Source organism: Corvus kubaryi, unplaced genomic scaffold (genome assembly GCF_017639235.1).
Source record: "Corvus kubaryi isolate FWS band 111438036 unplaced genomic scaffold, C.kubaryi_AGA036_p1.0 37266, whole genome shotgun sequence".
Taxonomy (NCBI): Eukaryota; Metazoa; Chordata; class Aves; order Passeriformes; family Corvidae; genus Corvus; species Corvus kubaryi.
In genome coordinates, this window is record NW_024581081.1 from 6,008,263 (window position 1) to 6,025,509 (window position 17,247).

Consider the following 17,247-nt stretch of genomic DNA (forward strand, 5'->3'; position numbering starts at 1 on the left):
TTCCCAATACAAAAAGGAGACTGACTCTGGTGTGTATTGTTTAGCAAGTTTTAAGATATCCCTGATGCACAGCTGACAAAATATGACACATGCCTCTTTGCTGCAAACTCTGGAGTATTACTTTAAATTTCTTATAAAGGTAGCGTTAAGCAAAGGCGCTGCTCTGTGCAGGGTAGCTTGAAGCAGAAGCACATGTCCTTTTGTCAGTTCTGTTGGGTGGAAAATCATTCCTAGGAAGCACAAACCAGGCACTTAAAATTAGTTGATGTTTTTTACCACAACCTCCCTTCAGCTCACTGTGTCCTCGTTCCAGTGTGGATAACAATACTACCTTCTCACACAGGGCTGTCATTATGAGGAATTCCATTAACATCTGTAGATAACTTGGTTATTAGAGGAGAAAGCATCAGAGAAAAGGCTGTAGGGGACAGTCTTGATGTATCAGTTCAAGGTATGCTATAATGTATATAGATCACCGCATTTGAAAAGAGGATTGTTAGTAAATGATGCACAAATGATACACAGGCATTGTGTATCCTCCTAATGGATTAGGAAAAGTAAAACATCACATATGAACAGGTAAATTAAAACTATGCTGTAATGCATTTCTGTAAGGCGATGGTATGGGATACCACTCTTCTGGAATTTCCTAATTCTTTATGATCTAGCAACATGTATTTTTAATGTGGGGTTTTTTGAGGTAACATCCTTAGCAAAGATCAGTTTTGACAAGTAACATGTTTCTGTAGCTCAATTCTGGGAACCAACAAAGACCAAAAAGTCTGTAGAGCTATCAAAAGCTTGCTTCATTACCAAAAGACATAACTGCAAAAGACTCCAGCTTCCATTATCACCATGTTATAACTGGGTCAGAATAAATAAAGCAGTAGATTTAGATTTTCAAGGATAGTCATAAATTTAGTATGAATGAAGGCTAGATAAGGTTGCCAGTTGAGAGAAGAGGCACTGGAAACCCCCCAAATTTTTTTTTTTTATTATTTTTCAGATTACAAAGGTGAGCAGTAAAACGGCATAAAGATCTTTAGGGTGGTAAACATGGCAACAAGGTGACTAAAGGACCCAAGTGTGAAGAAAATGCACTCAGAATTTAATGAGATCAGGCAAACTGAAAAAAAAATAAGATAAGGGAGTCTAGATAAAATAACACAAGCTTTTCCAAATAGCTGTCATCTGGGAGAAAAAGGGGGGGATGGTGGGAGGAGAACAAATAAATGTATTTGCTAATAAGCAGGACAACAGTACAGTGTGTACTTCTTTAGCAAACCAAAACAATGCTTTTGCAGTCACCTTTGCTTTTCCACCCTTGGCCTGGAAGGATGAGGGGTTTGTTGACACTTTTACTCTACAATAAGGATGGTTTAAAATGCATTTAGTTTCATAAAAGCTATCAGCACAATTTTATTTTTCACAATCAACCTGGGCGGAAGCAGCATCATGCCTAACGGGGGGGGGGGGGGGGAAAATTCTCCAGTGCAAAAAGCATTAAAAAGCACATCAGGTTGTCTGACAAATCAAGCCCTAAAGTGGCATGTAAACATGAACAAAGATTGGCAAAAGCTTCCTCCACTGTAAGCAGTTTGCAAACAATTGCCACAGGATCTGATGACATTTAAACCATGAAAAAGCCATGCAAGTCTGGGAACAAAACTGAAAGTATGTAGGCTTAACTCAAAATCACCATATCTGGGTATTTCTTGAAGAGAAAACCCCACAAACAAAGCAGGGTCATGGGAATAGGAATGCATCTCTAAAACAATCTGGCTTTGCAATGGCAGTATATGCCCAGAGCTCCAATTTTATACCCTGCTTTGGTTTGGATTTTGAATAACCCAAAACTGCCCTAATATTTTTTTTCAAGAGACTCCAGAGATGCAAACACGTCAAGGAGAAAGGCGGGAAACATAAAAGGCACAAAATCAGCGTTGGCACATTGAGGTTGTATTGCAGTGGTACCAGAACTGTGGCTGCGCTTGCAGTTTTGGGGATTCCTGTGCCACATCCCCCGTCCTGAGAATGGCTCCCTCTCCACAGTCTTCTCAGGAAAGCACCTGGGCATTTCTATAAAGCAGAGCAATAACCCACTCTGTGAATAAAGCTGGGAGACAGACAGCGAGCTAACAAATTGAGAAATTTGACTCAAAGAGCAGATAGACCTAGGTTTGCGTAGTTGCAATGCTCGGAGATAAAACACTTTTGGTACAAAACTTGGCTGTGGGGATGTGAAAGTGTCATGGATTAAGCCCGGCTGGAAATTAAACACGACAGCTGCTCTCTCAGCCCTCCTCCCCCCGCCCTCCCGCTACCCCAGTGGAATGAGAAGGAGAATCAGAAGTAAAACTTGTAGGCTGAAGTAAGACCAGTTTAATAATTGAAAACGAAGTACGAATAAAAAAAGGTGAATATCCCTTGGCCAGTTGGGGTCACCTGTCACAGCTATGCTCCCTCCCAGTTTCTTTTGTGTACCTTTTCCCCGGTGGAGCATGAGACAGACACACAGGGACAAAAAAAGTCCTTAAGATAAACACGACTCAGCAAAAATCAAAGCATCAGTATGTAATCAACATTCTCATTCTGAATCAAAACCACAGCACTGTACTAGCTCCTGAGAAGACATCTATCCCCGCCCAAACCAGGGCAGAAAGAAACATCTTGATGGAAAGGAAGAGCAGTGTCGCGTGTTATCAGGCGACTGATGCAACACCATCGCCACAGAACTGGTCACCCTCCGCCTCTAGCAGTTAATCTGCTTTCATGCTTGCTTTCACTGCGCTTCATCCCTCCCCCAGCCCCCGGGCCGAGCCCGGAGGCTCAGCCCCGCTGCCGCAGGGCCCTTCTGCCTCCCCCTGCCCGGGGGCAGTGCGCTGCCGCGGGGGTGTTCCTGCGGGACACAGGCTGAGGCCGCGCCCGCAGGGACTCGCCTCGGCTCAGACAAAGCGGCCGCGGCGCGGCCCCGGCCCCGATTCGGGGCACCTGCGGGGCGGCCCCTCCGCCGCTCCGCTCCGCTCCCTCCCTTCCCTCCGCCGGCCCCGCGCGGCTCCCCCGCCCCCGCCCGGCCCGGAGGCGGGGCGGGCTCCGGGCGGCGCCTCCCGCGGCGGGGCCGAGGCGGCTCCTTCCGTCGGTGGCCGCGGCTGCAGCATGAGCGGGCCGGGGCTGCTGGGGCCCGGCGGCGGCGCGGGGTTGCCGCCGCTGCCCAAGAGCCTGAGCGGGTTGCTGAACTCCTCATCCTCGGGCGGCGGCAGCGGCCAGGGCGGGCGCTGGCGGGACCTGGAGCGGCTCTACGCGCAGAAGTCCCGCATCCAAGACGAGCTGAGCGGCGGCGGCCGGGGCTCGCCGCGCCCGCCCAAGCCTCCCAACCTGGACGCGGCGCTGGCCCTGCTCCGCAAGGAGATGGTGAGCGGGGCGGGCTGGGGCTCGGCGGGGGCGGCGGACGTGGCGAGTGGCGGCGGGGCACCGCCGCCTCCCCGGGGCCAGACCGGCGCCCCGGGCCGGTGCAGCCCCTGTAACCCGGCCTGGCTGCCGGTACCGGCGGCGGGAGCGGGGCTGGGGGTGGCGGGACTGCTCCGGGTGCGGATGGGGAGCCGCTTACCGCGCCCTGCGGCCCCCACCGGAACCCGGCACCCAGTTGAAAGGCTGGTGTTAAAAAACACCCCCAGTGTCGGTATGATTCGTGCAGCCCAAGTGGCTGTGATTAGGCGTAGTTTTCTACAGGACTCTGTTTTGATCCTGTAGCACAGCGTTATTACAGCGAAATTCTTCCGGGCGACCTGGCGCACCTTTTGATTAAATACTAATTGGGTGTTGGTGCTTTGCTGGTGCAAGCTGCAGCTGTAATGACTAATAATAGCCTAAGCCTTACGTGCTGAGGATTCTGAAGAATCAGTACAAGAAAGACAAGGAGCTGCTGGAGAGGGTCCAGCGGAGAGCCACAAAGATAATTAGGGGGCTGGAGCATCTTTCTTATGAAGAGAGGCTGCGGGAGATGGGCCTGTTTAGTCTAGAGAAGAGGGAATCTCATTAATGTATATAAACATCTCAGAGGTGAGTGTCAAGAGGATGGTGTCTGACTCTCTTCGGTGGTGCCCAGCAACGGGACGAGGAGCAATGGCCATAAACTAAAACACAAGCAGTTCCACCGCAACAAGAGGAAGAACTTCTTTATGTTGAGGGTGGCAGAGCACTGGAACAGGCTGCCCAGGGAGCTCGTGGAGTCTGCCTGTCTAGAGACATTCAAACCCACCTGGAAGTGTTCTGGTGTCACCTGCTCGAGGTGACCCCACCTTGCCTTGGCGGGAGGGTTGGACTGGATGACCTCCAGAGGTCTCTTCCAACTCTAAAAACTCTATGAAGCATATAAAATACGATATTGCTGAAAATCTGCCTGGTTCAAGACTGGTTTTTTTAAACTAAAAAGGTGCTTGAGGACAAGAAGCTTTTTTGAAAGGTCCTTCTGTGGATTTAGAAGGATGGGAGTGTGCTGAAACCTTAGTCTGCCACCAGTGTTTCAACAGTTAGAGATAATTCTTAAAACTGTGTATTAGAATTGCCAGTTTGCACTAAAGCTCAGGAAGGATGGGTCTATCGACTGCCGGGGCTTTCTTCTGCAATGCTGTGAAGGGAAACAAGGACATATGGTCTTAGTCTTAAGCTTTTCCAAAAAAGCAAAGGTAATTCATTAAACAAGTCTAATCTATTTCTTTCCTAATGGGAAATCAAATGAGATACTTCTCAAAGTTATTTGATAACTAGACTTCCCTTTTAAACTTTCCTTTAATACTCTGCTATCCTTGATGATAATTTGATAAAGTATTTCTAAAGAAAAAGATACTTCTAAACACATCAAAGACTTTCAAGCAACAGGCTCCTTGGTTCCAGATGTACTTTTTTGTGGCCTGTACAAATTAGAGAGACTCTTGTGTACTAAAAGGCTGCCTTTCATCAAGAAGATAAAAGCACTTTATTACTGATATTGAACACTCTTTTTGCAGCAAAGATACAATTTTCATTGAGTAATGGGTTGGCTTTAAATTTTCCATAGTGAGTGAGGAAGAAATGCACAGCACCATCTTTCCCTGCAGGGTCAAGCAAGGTACTGTGTATGTAAGCTTTTAAAGCTGAGAAAGGGATGGACTTGGATGCTTTGGAGAGGGAGGGAGGAAAGGAGAGGTCATTTCAGAGCTATGATTGTGAAGAACAGAGTTGATTGCATGGAACTGTGTGCCATAGGTTGCCCTATCAAGAGTCAAATGCAGCTTGGCTGGCATTAAAAACTGTGCTAATGCTATCAGGGTTGGACATTTCTTCAGGCTTTTCCTACCTCAGGGGTCATACATGAAAGTTTTGAAGAGGCTGCATTTTTCACAGTAGGCTTCTTGTTTGATAGTTTGATACTAGTGGCAGCAATAGAAAAATAAGATAGTAAACATAACCATTTGGTTTTAAGACTGTTATGTTAATTCTGCAAAGCAATTTTTCCCTTAAAGTTTGTGCTTGGCAGTCAGTAGAATTGAACTTCACAGAAAGTGCTGAAATTCTTAATGGAACTGAAACAGGAGAGCTGCTGGTGAAAATGGTCCCACCTTCCTTGGGAGACAAAGGTCACCTGTCTCCAGGTTGACTTTTTTTGGCTCACCTCACTCCTGATTGCTTTTTGAACAGTTCTGAACTGCAGTCTTGTCCCTCAAACATTTGGCTCTCATTCAGGTCTGCCAGGTGGGTCTCATGTTTGTATGTCATAGTGTTAGGTCCAGCTTCACAGCATCCTTTCTTACCTGAGGTGAGCAGTTTGTCTAGGTTATAAAGGAAGATGGGTATGAAAAGTAGCATAGATCTGAGGTGGTAGAAAGACTTACCAGTAATGTCCTGGCAGCTAGCACAGTGTCCCATCACTTGTCCTAAAATCTTCTTTAGCCTGTGCAGGACATCATGTTTTGGCTTCATGATTACACCAAGGAATTTGTGGTGTTCCTGGAAGATGTCATACCCTCTTTTTCTCAATGGCATTGTGGTGTATGATTTTTTTTTTTCTCTTCTTCTCACCTTCAGAAAGAGCTGCTGGTAGGATAGTTCAGCAATGTCGAAGTAAGATCATCATGCTAGCTTCTTGTGGTTTTCTTGTGTGCTGAGTGTATTGTCCTGAGAATTTAGAAGCATAAGGAGAGATTTTTGAGGTAAGAGTTCTCATTCTGAGTAAAATACAGCCTGGTGTTCAGGTTGCAGTACAGGCTGCTAACGTTATTTGTTTATTTATTTATTTCCTCTTGACATGAGGTTGTGGCAAAAACTTTTATTTGATGAAACTGAGGCTCACTAGGAACAGCCTGTCGGCTTAACACTTCCTTGAAAAATAAGGCCAAAATGGCTGTTTCTCTAAAATCTCTATTTGGGTAGTGGTTTTAATTTGATCTGACTTGGATAGGTGACAATGTCAAGTGAACTCTCTATTTCGTTGCCAGAGAGGGAGGCTGAATTGAGTTAAATGAATAGCTTTATTTCACTTTGCTGTGCAACATACTGGCTTTGTACCTGACATAAAGATGCAGACCACAAGGTAGCCTTTTTTTAATGGTTCTCCAGATCTGTAATTAGCTCTGGAACTAATATTTGAGAAGCTTAAGGACCAAAATATTAGGTGCTTAATTATAATCAAGCCTATGCTTGAGTGGCACATGAAAATAGTCTGAAGATTTGCAAGATATGTCATATGTGCTTGTGTCACTTCTGTTTAGTTTTGCTGCCTGAAAGTAGCATGCTGTATTGTGCTAGACTTACCTGGGTTTGTCAGATGCCTATGTATGTCAATATAGAAAAGAAAATCAGAGTAGAACTACTCAGCTGGGAAGTGGAAAAACCAGAGTCCCATTTAAAACTTCTACTCCAGGCCATTTTAAAGAAAAACAGAGCGCCTGTGATGCTGTGAGAGAAAGATGTGTGAAAGACACACAGTATTTCTGGAAAAATATCTCCCTTGCATAGTGAGGAATACAGACTTTATGAATTTATCTGCCATGGTTCCGATAGGAGTGAACTGCTTATTAAAGTCAAGCACAGCGTTGTAATACAACATTTTGAAGAACACTTTGCATTTGTTCTGCACTATTGCATCACATCGTTCCTTGTTCTTTTGTCCAGTTTATCCCGTGGGGCATCTGCCACCTTAGAAAATGAATTTTACTTTCATATTTCATAACTGTTCAAGGTGGAAAGAAGCTCGAACCTCTTGTTTAGCAACAAAAGATACACAGCATTATACAGCCATAAAAAGGCAATTGCAGTAATGATTGAATTGTTCCCCCTTCAGGTTGGCCTTCGGCAGCTGGATATGTCATTGCTGTGTCAGCTCTACTCCCTGTACGAATCCATTCAAGAATACAAAGGTGCCTGCCAAGCTGACTCTAACGCAGACTGCTCGTACGCCCTGGAGAACGGATTTTTTGATGAAGAGGAGGAATACTTCTAGAAGCAGGAAGATTCCCCTTGAGGCTGACTGAAGTTCTTTTGTCCTTCTCTCCCTGTAACACACCTCAACAAGAACAACTGGAATTTGTATGGATCCCTCTTCCTGAGGAGGAACACCCAGCTACCCCAAGTTGTGTTAAATTCTCTTATTTTAACAGGCTGTCAGTACAAGTTACTCATGCAAATACCACTTGAGCAAAGTGCTGTACTTTAATTTTTGAAGAGTCCTCAGACATGCTTGACAAGAGTTTTCAATTTAATTTGCAAGGTGGGTGTTTTCATCTTACAAACATTGGTAGCTTATAACTGGAATTTTAATCGTAGAAGACAGCAGCGACTTCCTGAGTTATAATAACTTCATAAGGGGGGAGGGAAGCCTCCGCTGTGGTGTAAATAGCTATAGGTGATTTTTGGGGGAGTCAGTGGCATTGATTAATGCATTTTGAACAGGCATCTGGATGCACGCACATCCTCAGCACTACTAAGCTAGTTCTGCTCTTACCGGCTGCATCCAGTTTTGTACTGGGTGAATTGTTTACACAGTTAATTTTTTTTTTTTCTCCCGAAGCTAATTTATTCCTAGCTTGCAAGCTGTACATGTGATAGTGAATGTTACCAGCAGGGTTTTTTTTTTTCTGTTGATCTAATTCACTTTCTTGGTACTGCCACTTGGCATTAACTTTTATACTCTTCTCTGGATTTCTTGCATCGATGTAGCTCTTTGACCTGCTAAACGCTACTCTGAAATGGTTTGCTTAGCTTTTACTGCACTGCATAGTAAAAGCACATTTTCAAACATAGTCTGTCTGCCACTATGTGGCTTGGAATAACATGAACTCTTGTGCAAGTGTTCTTGATCATATGAATAAGGAAACCTCTCATATGACACAATGGGACAAATTGCAATATTTTATACTGGGTGAACTTTGTTGCTGCAAGGTAGATGACAGCTCTTTTTAAAAATGCGAAATAAGTATTTTGAGCACATACTTTGCATATGTTAAAACTTTTTATACTAACTTGTTCTTTGAAATATAACTTATTTTTGTTTTCAGAACTTACTAAAGCACTTGGTTAACTTTTTATTAATTCGCAGTGTGTACATGTAATGCTTAATCAGCTGAGAGTTGCCAACTATCTGAGTCTTCACCCTTCTCTGTTTTAAGTAAAATGAACTCTCAATGTGATTTTTGTTTCTTAAATTTAATTCTGAAGATTGCTGTAAAGCACAGTGCCTGAATCTTGACACAAGGTAATAATTAAGGGCTTAAACCTCAAAGGGTTTTTGCATGGTTCATGTCTGGCATGCATGCAGTTTACAGGAAGAATTGGAGATCACATTCTGGGGTAGCTCCTCTCTTTTTAGCAAAGGCTAGGATGTTGCAGTGATAAAAGCCAAGAGACTTCCAGGATGCATTCCCTCTAAAACAGGCTTGTTTTAGTGGAATTCAAAGGCCACAAGAGTAAAGACTGTGCTGTAATTGTGTATGTGTATAGTTCTTAATCTAGTCTGTGGCAATGGTTGGGTATTTTTTTAATGTTAGTTCTGGTCTAATTGCTTCACTCACCCAAAACTAAACTGAATGATAAGGAAAACACAGATAATCCAGATAGCTACATCTGTATTTAAAAGTTGTGTGCCTATGTGTGTATACATGTATAAATATATATACACACACATATTTACATGCAACTTTATGCTTTGACTTAAGAATGTATCAGCTTTTAGTATAATTTGCTGTGCTTTTGGTATTTACATGAGGCTTTTTCTAGTCTGTTGAAGTACTGCTATTTTCTTGCTCTTTCCCCAAAAATAAAAAGCATGATGTTTAGCATAACTTTTTAATGTTGTGTGTATTTTACTTTTTCAGTGAATACAAACCCCACCCCCCTTCCCAACCCTCCCATAAGAAAACTAGGACTAGTTATCACCTGAAGCAAGCAATTTTTAAATTACAGTGGAAAAGGTTCTACCTACCTCTGTTTGGAATGGAATTTACTGCTTTTCTGTCTTAATTGGATTTTACTTGTTTTTAAATTCAGGAGAAAATCCTGTTTCTACTACTAAAATTAATGATTCTGTTTTACAGATCTTTAGAGTGTCATTCCTTAATAGTTGCAGTGGTGAGAATGGACTTGAGCAAAATTCACAGTATTTTCTCTTAAAAAAATTAAAAAGTGATATGATTTATGTTTCTCATCATGCTCGTGATTTGGGCAACATGGAATATTTGGTATTCCCTGTACCAAGGGAAGCATAAAAGTCTTAAAACATCACTCCACAACATCTGGACTGAAAAATAGGATGGATTATAAGGACTTGCTAAGTTTTCAGCACCTTGTCCTTTTTAATAACACCATCTTGCATGGGAGAGAAGTTATAGTCTATATTCCTAAGGAAAACTCAAATGCCATGAGGGCTGGCTAGCCAGATGAAGGTTGTAAAAAGAAGAAACTTGTTTTTAAGTCAGTAAGCAGTTGCTCCAGAGGCTGATGTCTATGTCTGGTGTTGCAGTTGTGAGTTGTACCTCTTCACCACATTATAGCAGCACAAAGCAGGGAAATTGCTCTGGAAGAGAGGTGCTTGGTGGGAAAGTGTAGCTTAAATATTGAGTAATTGCTACAGGCAGCTTCAAGTCCGAGTTCGGTGTGCGCATGACGGAATGGAGTCACGTTACTACAAAAGCTTCCTACCCGTGGTCCAAACCACATCCCAACACAGCTTTCCATTTTGATTCCATAACCCCAGCTCATCTTGACATGTGAGTTTTTAAGGGTACCTTTTAAGGATATAATGAAAGAAACTCTTGGACACTTCTCTACCCAGTGAACACTGCAGAACTTTCCCAGTCCCACATAGCACACCCAATAATGAGCAGGCCCAGGAAAAGACAGGTTTACAAGGAAAAAGAACAGTCAGGCTCCTGCTGCCCAGAGATGGAGAGCTCTGAGTACAGCAGTTCAGAAGGCAATCTGCCCTGGGTAACTCTTCACTGGCCTTTCTCCAAAGGGCCTATAAATGTGGTAAAGCAGTTAGAAATAATTGTTAGGTCTCCACTAGCTGTACTCGAAGTTTTATTTTTACTTCAACAGCATATCAGCCTCATTCCATTGCTATGACAACTGCAGAGTCATACTGTCATAATTACATTACACTTTAGTCCCCTGGCAATTGCCTTAGTCTACAAAACGAGAAGAGTCTGGAAGGAGTGCTCCACTCTGGAGAAAGTGGGTGTCAAAAAGTAATGGGTGGCTGATACCATGGCAAATGTAACAGATGAGCATTTAGGTTCAGCTTCAGCTCCTGGTGAAGTTACTGTCAGTGCTATTGACTTTAGTGGGGATGGACTTCAAAGCAGGCATCTTTTCCTAAAACCAGAATTGCTGCTTGGTGTCTTTTATTTCCAAGACTGTGGAACAGCTAAATACTAAGATACAGGAGATATTCAAATAACACTCTACAAATGTACTACTCAAAGGTACTGCTTTAATGCACTGAAATGCAATAGGCAATCATAAGAATAACTTGTAAAAAGCATGAATGTTGCTTCAAAGAGAGCTTTCCAGTAAAGGTGGGGCAAAATTGCACTCAGTTTATGCATCGTTTAGGTGCTTGCTAAAAGTTGAGACTTCAGTACAATATTTGGTGTAGTCATGAAATTGGAAGACTAGGAGAAGAATTATGCAAAAATTGTGATAGTATTTGTAATTAATTTAGTTCCTAATCATAGGTAGCCAAATAATTTTGTGACATTTAAAATAAGTTGACTTTTTAAAAATTATGTTTACAATTTCTAGTAAATAAGACAGTTTGCAAAATTTTAAATGCAATGAAGAGAGTAGCAAAGCCCCCCAGTCTTTATAATTGATCCACTTAGTACTTATTTACAAGCCTAAGGTTTTGTGTCACATTTAGCCTTCATCCTAAGGAAACAAAGCTTATGCAGTAAATCTGTCCTGGCATTTTCTCTGTCTGTTTGCTGTAAACTAGGTCTGATAGGACAGAAGTTGTAGAGTTGCTCTGTTTTTAGAAGCCTTGTAAAAATTTGGAGCTGGAGGAAGAGAGAGACTTACTGCTCCTTTCTTGGACAGGATCACAGGTAAGATTCCCCTTTTGGCTGGTGTTTGATCACCTGGCTGCCAGAAGGCAAAAGCCGGATGGTCACACGCCTGCTGGCAGCTCTGCAGTAGCCAGGGCACCACAGTGCTGGGTGCCACTGGGGTGTCTGGGAAGGAGAAGAGTCTTAGCACATCTTCTAGAGAACGAGGATGAAAACTGCAGATACAACAGGGGGCCCCGGGAACACCCCAGGTGCTGCCTTCAGGACTCAATGGGATGCTGGAAGGGAAGAGCGGTGGGGAGGAATGTTACAGTTCCTGGATGTGGGAGCTTTGCACAGTTTGGAAGGAGATGCTGAGGTCCTGGAACATGAGTTCTTTAAAATCCCATGATTGATTAGTTCTGCTGCTGACACCTTGGGGGATTTTTCATGTCCTTTTTTGACCCATTTTAGATGCTGGGGTTATGCTACTTGTCATGTATTTTTAACGTGACAGTCATTTGTTGCAGGTATGCGCTTTTGCTCAACTGGAAAGAACGTGTTTTATTTGACTTTATTTAGCTGCCTAGCTAAAGCCGTCCATTTGCCCTGAGGAATTAGATTGCTCTTAGGGTAGAAAACTAATTCCCCCACTGTGCTGTTCAGCTGACCGCTGGGGAGGAATGTGAAATGGAAGGATTAATCAGGTACATGCCAAAGGGAGCCCTAACAACAGGTCTTTTCTCCAATGTACTGCTCTGCGACCTTCAGTCACTTTGAAAGAATTTACTGTGTTTTTGTGATGCCTACCTGTGGAGGATATATTACCACTGCAGTTTGAGGTTCATACTTTTTTCATATACTACATTTTCTCAGAAAACAACTCCTCAGAAGTACATTTTTCCATCCATTATCTTTGGTTTATCTGAAGTTAATGCATTTAACTCTAGACAACACTGCATTACCTAAGGAAATAACTTGTTTGTTTCCTTAGCAAAGTAGTTAAAAGATTTATCTTACTTGCAAAGTCATCTTCTATTGATTTTAACATTTTCTGTGAGTTTCCAAGCTCCCAATGTGGTAAAGCCTCTTAACTGCCTATTCTATGATCCTGGCAACTGCAACTCTACAGGTAGCTTTACAAACAGCCAGGGTCTGCTGTGAGGGCTAGGTTCTGCCATGGCTCAAAGAGCCTGGGGGATCTGTGCCAAGGGACAAACCCTCCTGAGCTGAGGTGGTCTGGAAGAGCAGAGATGGCCCCACAAAACCCAGATGAGCTCTAAGGAATAAAGCCTAGGTGAGGCTGGATGTGTGCTGGACTGGCACCTGCAGCTTGTGGGGCAATTGCACCTTGTAAGAAATGAAGAGGATTAACAAGGGGTTCTCACTCAGATGACTCACTCAGAAGTGAGTTTGGCTATTTGATTTTAAATGACAGAGGAACTTTGGAGGGGATAAATATTCACTGCAAAAGTCTCTTTCCCTTAGTTTTTTGGCCCACTCTGTTTTATCTTTTCTATTCCCAAAACTTAATTAAATGAATGTAGAAGCAACCAGCCCTAAGTAATGAAGCCCACATCTGATTTCAGAGGAATGTGCTTTTAACAGTAGAATTTACATTTTTCAGATAAGGTTGGTATGCAATTTAAAAAGACAAAGCCATCTGCTACTGAAATACACAGACTTGTGACTATTTTGGCTCTTCTCTGGACTTTTGCTACAGATTTTAAATGCACTTGTGCTAAGACTTTATTAAGAAAATGTCTTCAAGAGAATGTAATCTTTCAGAATTCCTCAGTTTAATATGAGAGAAGAAATCCTATGCAAATAATGGATTGTTAAAATTTAGTGGCCGAAGCAGACTGTTTGGAATTGTTAGTGCACTGAGAGTTCAGTTCTATGTCAAACCACTGCCTTAAATTCATGTTAGCAGTTCAATCCTCCTCGCAGTGCTAACTACTCACTTTCAGAAATCACAAGCATTTCTTCCACAGGTCAGAAACGTCCTTGTGATTACCTGGCTAGACACATGAGTAAGGGCTTGTGAGCTCCTTTTGGCTCAAGATACCAGACGCTGTCACAAACAATAAAGTTGCCTGTCTGAGCCCTACCAGCTCTTGCTTAAACTCTTCTGACTCGTCAAACAGCAGAACATTTTAAATCATTTACAAGGAGGCAGTGTAATAAGGTCGTTACTTCAGTTACAAAAGCACCTGGATGACAGGGACAGTACATTTTGTTGGGTTTTTTTCTCTTAACCCTTTACATTATTTGGTTACCTGAATCTTGATTTTAACAAAGCACTAATTATTTGTACTGAAAGCCCTCATGGACATAGGAAAATTCAAACATTGCATGCAGAGGTGCGCTAACAAGCGAAGTTTTGAAGAGGTAAAGTACAATCTTAAATGGAACCACATTTTAACCTGTTTCATTATTCCTAAGCAACATCAAAGGCTGTTTGATTGTGGAATAAAATTACTTTTTATATGCTACATTGCACAAAAGGTAAACGACTGAAATATTAAAATAGTTTGGTGTAGGGGAAGGACATTTTATCAGAATCAGCTGAAAAAAAATAGTATATCAAAAGAGAGAAAATTAATTTCTCATAGCATTAGAGTATCAAAGCTCTGTTACCATTTGGTTTTTGTCCTGTACGAACACAGCATGTCTATATTCTTTCCAAGGGTCTTGCTATTCCTGTTTCTTCTGTTAGTATTGTACAAATCATACATGATCTTGACTTGCATCTGCAAAATACCCTTGCTCTTTCTGACTGATACTTCATCATGATGCTCAAGTTGGAGAAGCCTTTCCTTAAATACCTTGCATCATACATATAAGCTGTAGAGAGAATGGAATATATAGCACTTATTCAATGTGTAATTTGAGTGCATTTTTAGAAGAGGAAAGACATTTATGAACAGAGTTCTAGTGTATTTTGGAGACTGTCATTGCACAGTTGCTTGCATACAGTATTAACCCTTATGGATAAATGAGAGAAGTAGAAATTTGCAGTAATCTCTGTGGGGAAGAAGGAATTCTGTTTTATGCATTTCTTTTATCCTGTCTCATGTCCTTTCTTACAGGATTTGCTTGAGTTCTGAGTTCTCATATGTAAATAGGTTTGTCTTGTCTCCAGTGCTTTGTGTGTTTACACAATAGGACTTTTTTTTCACTTATCACTAGCCAGTCATTCAAAAAGTCCTTTCTGTTTCAAATGTAGGACTGTTCTAGGCTTTCAATGTCCCTTCTTCTCATAGAGAATAATACTCTTTTCTGTGCTTTCAATGCAGGTGTGTATGGGCAGAATACATCATTCAGTGTTAGAGAAGCCAAGCATACCTCGTTATTACCACAGATGTTTATTTGTATAAGCATCTGCTAAAGTGTGCCTCCTAATGAAAATTTACATTACAATTTATTTTGCAAATTAGGAGGGAGTTTGTATGGATGCATTTATTCTCCAGAAACAGAGATCTCAATGCATCATGTCCATTCTCTCATTCTCTGAGTTAAATACTTTCATTTGTAGGCACTGATTGTATTTTTGTTTCAGCTTAATGGTGTGTTACCCAGTGCCTATGTCCTTACAAAAAGTCTGTAGTAGATCTGAGATGTGCAGGCTGCCTTGTTCATTTAAAATGAAATATTTAATGCTTTGTGGTCCTGCAGCCAAGGAATTCGTCTGATGGATTTCTGTGTCGCTGGCTTAGCAAGGCTAAGCAGGGGGTAGGAGGGAATAGGAAGCATACAACCAGGAGAATAAAAGTGGAGGACAGAAACTTTCTAAAAGACCAAGTCACCATCTTCACCATGGATTCCTCAAGTAAAATCGTGTATTTTCACAAAATCATATTGCTTGAATAAATGGTCGTAGTTGGAAAACAACCAGGCATCAAACTGTCACTACATGCAGTAGGAGCTGATAGGTCTCTTAATTCAGGAAAGGCAGCTTAGGTTTGGTTTCTGAGAGCCAGAATATCTGCCTGCCAGGGAGAACATATGTCAGGAATGCCTGTCCATCCAAGTGGCTGGCGGAAGGACCTGATGACCTCTGAGATCACTTCTAGCCCTGTCTGATTCTGTGAAAACAAAACTGTTCCCAAGGGGGTGGCAGAGGCAGCTGCTTGCTCAGGACAAAGAGCTGAGCCTTCAGGAGCAGCTGCTGCAAGGAGTTTAGAGAAGACAGCACTTTCCAATATAATGGCATGAAATGACAGATGGCACCTTCCACCCTGCCATTGTAGTGGGGAAGGATCTGTGCATGAGGGCTTCCTGTTTTGCCATCCTCTATTGGGACGTGTTGGGAGGATTAAAAACACCTCTCTGAACTTTCAGTCAAAGTGCTTGTGCAGCTGAATTAGATTAGAATCACCATGCTGGCATTTTGTTACATGAAAGTAGCTGAGTAACAATGAGGGAAGGGAGACGTGATCTCTACATGCTTCTGATGCTCTTTTATCAGGGACATGACTTTTTTTTTTTAAACTGATACAATCTGTTCTGTTGCAGAATAATCAAACTACTGTGGGAAGAAGGTGCCTTTCTCACTGGTGGCCTTTTCTTTCAGTGTGGGACCTTTAAACAGACAGAAGCTGCACAACGTTATACATAGATAAGGCAGAAATGCACAGGCTGTAAGAACAGGATTGACCTTCCCTTTCCTTCCATCTACACACACACACACACACACACACATCATTTACATAAATTGCACAATTCAGTTGAGCAGGAAACTATTTTTGGGAGAAATCCACTTAAAGAAGTGCAAAATACATTTGAAAAGATGAGAATTTTAGTATAAACTAAGTCTTGTCATGTGGTTGTGTAAGGAAATGAGTACCTGCTATTGTGTTCATCTACAGCAAAGTTAATTTCATCTCTAAAGAAAAGGGTTCAAATAAGGTCCACCATTCCTGAAAAAATTCTTCATTAATCATCAGTGTTTTATTTCCACTTTGCTCTCTCCCAGGACAAAATGAGTAAGAGATGGACTGTGCTTTCCTTGCTGTGCAATCCATCTGCCATTTTCACACTACTAAGTAGGAGAAATGTCCTTAGAGGGAAACAGATTCCTGCTTTGGACGAATTTATAAGGCGTATGCTCAATGTGATACATTCACTTTTAGTCCCTATCCTGCAAAATCCAAGCCATTTTTTCTGGTGCTGGTATGTGGCATGTTATTATCCAGTGGATGTTCTCAATGGGAAATGTTTTCTTCCTAGTTATTATTACACTTCTGTTGGCTTTTGATTTTCAGTGATCAAAAGAACGCTGTAGTCCTACTGAGAGAGACTATCTCTACTGTAGCCAAGACATGATACATATGTGGCTTTGAAGGTTAGAACCAAAGCTTTATTCTGGAAGTGGAGTGAGAGACCAAAGAAAGGATCAAAGTTAAGGAGTGATGCATGTATGACAGCATCAGATGGGCTGCAGCTTCCCTGGCAGGGAATCACTATAAAGGTAACACCCACAGATGCTTACAGAGTGAATAAGCAGCTCTGAGGAAGAAGTGCAAGGTGAGTAGAAGTGCTTCTATGTTGTTGAGGTTTTGTTTTCTTGTTTAAATCTATGAAATGTTATTGAATTTGTTTACTGAAAATTACCAATGGTTTGTAATATTTTTTTAAGAAATATTTTTCTGCAAAACGTACCAGTGCTTTCTACCTCAAAGTCTCAAAGTGTTAAATATTAAGTACCTTATTTTTTCTTTTAGACAGC

The 17,247-nt window shown here is 42.1% G+C and overlaps 2 protein-coding genes across 2 annotated transcripts in view; both read left to right on the forward strand.

Moving 5' to 3' along the window:
* Positions 1-3,108: 3,108 nt before the first annotated feature.
* FAM89A (family with sequence similarity 89 member A) lies at positions 3,109-9,314 on the forward strand. The gene is made up of 2 exons (XM_042025212.1): positions 3,109-3,411; positions 7,319-9,314. Exons 1-2 carry the CDS (start codon positions 3,157-3,159, stop codon positions 7,475-7,477), a joined length of 414 nt encoding a protein of 137 aa, XP_041881146.1. The 5' UTR covers positions 3,109-3,156; the 3' UTR covers positions 7,478-9,314.
* Positions 9,315-16,539: 7,225 nt separating this feature from the next.
* The window catches only part of TTC13 (tetratricopeptide repeat domain 13), a 60,065-nt gene continuing 59,357 nt past the window's right edge, over positions 16,540-17,247 (forward strand). The window contains exon 1 of the mRNA XM_042025208.1: positions 16,540-17,045. The gene's annotated coding sequence lies outside the window, so the exon portion shown is untranslated. The remainder of the gene's footprint in view (positions 17,046-17,247) is intronic.